The sequence below is a fragment of the Drosophila nasuta genome, chromosome 2L (genome assembly GCF_023558535.2).
Source record: "Drosophila nasuta strain 15112-1781.00 chromosome 2L, ASM2355853v1, whole genome shotgun sequence".
In the NCBI taxonomy this organism is placed as follows: domain Eukaryota; kingdom Metazoa; phylum Arthropoda; class Insecta; order Diptera; family Drosophilidae; genus Drosophila; species Drosophila nasuta.
Window position 1 is genome coordinate 8887577 of NC_083455.1, and position 932 is coordinate 8888508.

The 932-nt window shown below is 41.8% G+C and overlaps 1 protein-coding gene across 1 annotated transcript; it reads right to left on the reverse strand.

Moving 5' to 3' along the window:
* Nucleotides 1-272: 272 nt before the first annotated feature.
* LOC132785623 (ATP-dependent RNA helicase CshA-like) lies at nucleotides 273-731 on the reverse strand. Its single transcript, XM_060791808.1, has one exon. The coding sequence runs from the start codon at nucleotides 729-731 to the stop codon at nucleotides 273-275; it is 459 nt and encodes a 152-aa protein (XP_060647791.1).
* Between the last annotated feature and the right edge of the window lie 201 nt (nucleotides 732-932).

Below are 932 nucleotides of genomic sequence, written 5' to 3' on the forward strand. Positions count from 1 at the left end.
AAAAATAAATAATAAATAGTATTTTGTTAAAATTATCTTAGTAACCACAGAATCCTCATTTATGGAAATCAAAAACAAATATTCTGAAGATAGAAAAGTTCACAAATTTGCAATCTTCTTTTCTATCTAGATTTACTCTAGTATTTTGCGAAAATTATCTTAGAAATCACAGAATCCTTTTCAATAGAAATCAAACACCAATATCCCAGTTATCTAATTGCTGTCATCAGTAAATTTATTTTCTTGAGTGTTGGCACTCAATAACAATATTTTTACCAACCACCCCAACGGTCATCGCGCCTTCCGCCCCATCCGCGACCCCAACCACCAGGACCTCCACGACCACCACGTCTTCCACGGCCTCGACGACCGCCACGGCGTCCACGTCCACGTCCCCATCGATCACCGCGTCTGCGTCCATGGTGACGACAGTCGCAGTCCTTCGCAGTTGTTGTCTCAGTAGTAGCATCGTCACTATCGTCAGCGGAAGCGGCAGTTGAAGTTGGAGTTACATCAGTTTCATCATCTGTGGCTGCGGGATCGGATGAGGGATCGGATGAGGGATCCGCTGCAGCTACGCAATCAACATTGGCAGCATTTGCACTCAGTGAGCAGTCAGTACAATCAACAAGGCTTGGATCAACTGAACAGGATACAGCCTCTCCAGCGGGAAGATTGGCAATGAGGATTGCCAACAGAGCACAGCTTAGAGCAAAGAGATTCGATCTCATCTTGACTCAAGTATTATCAATTGATCACTGATGCAATTCCTCAAAGATTATCGCACTTTTATAGCACATCGAAATACGTAAATAAACACAGATGTCAAATTTCGATGTTCGTCAGCGATTATAGAAGAGGTCAAATATTAGGTTAAGTATTTGATCAGTTGTCAATATTTCATTTTGGGTTATTTGGATGAAAACAACTTC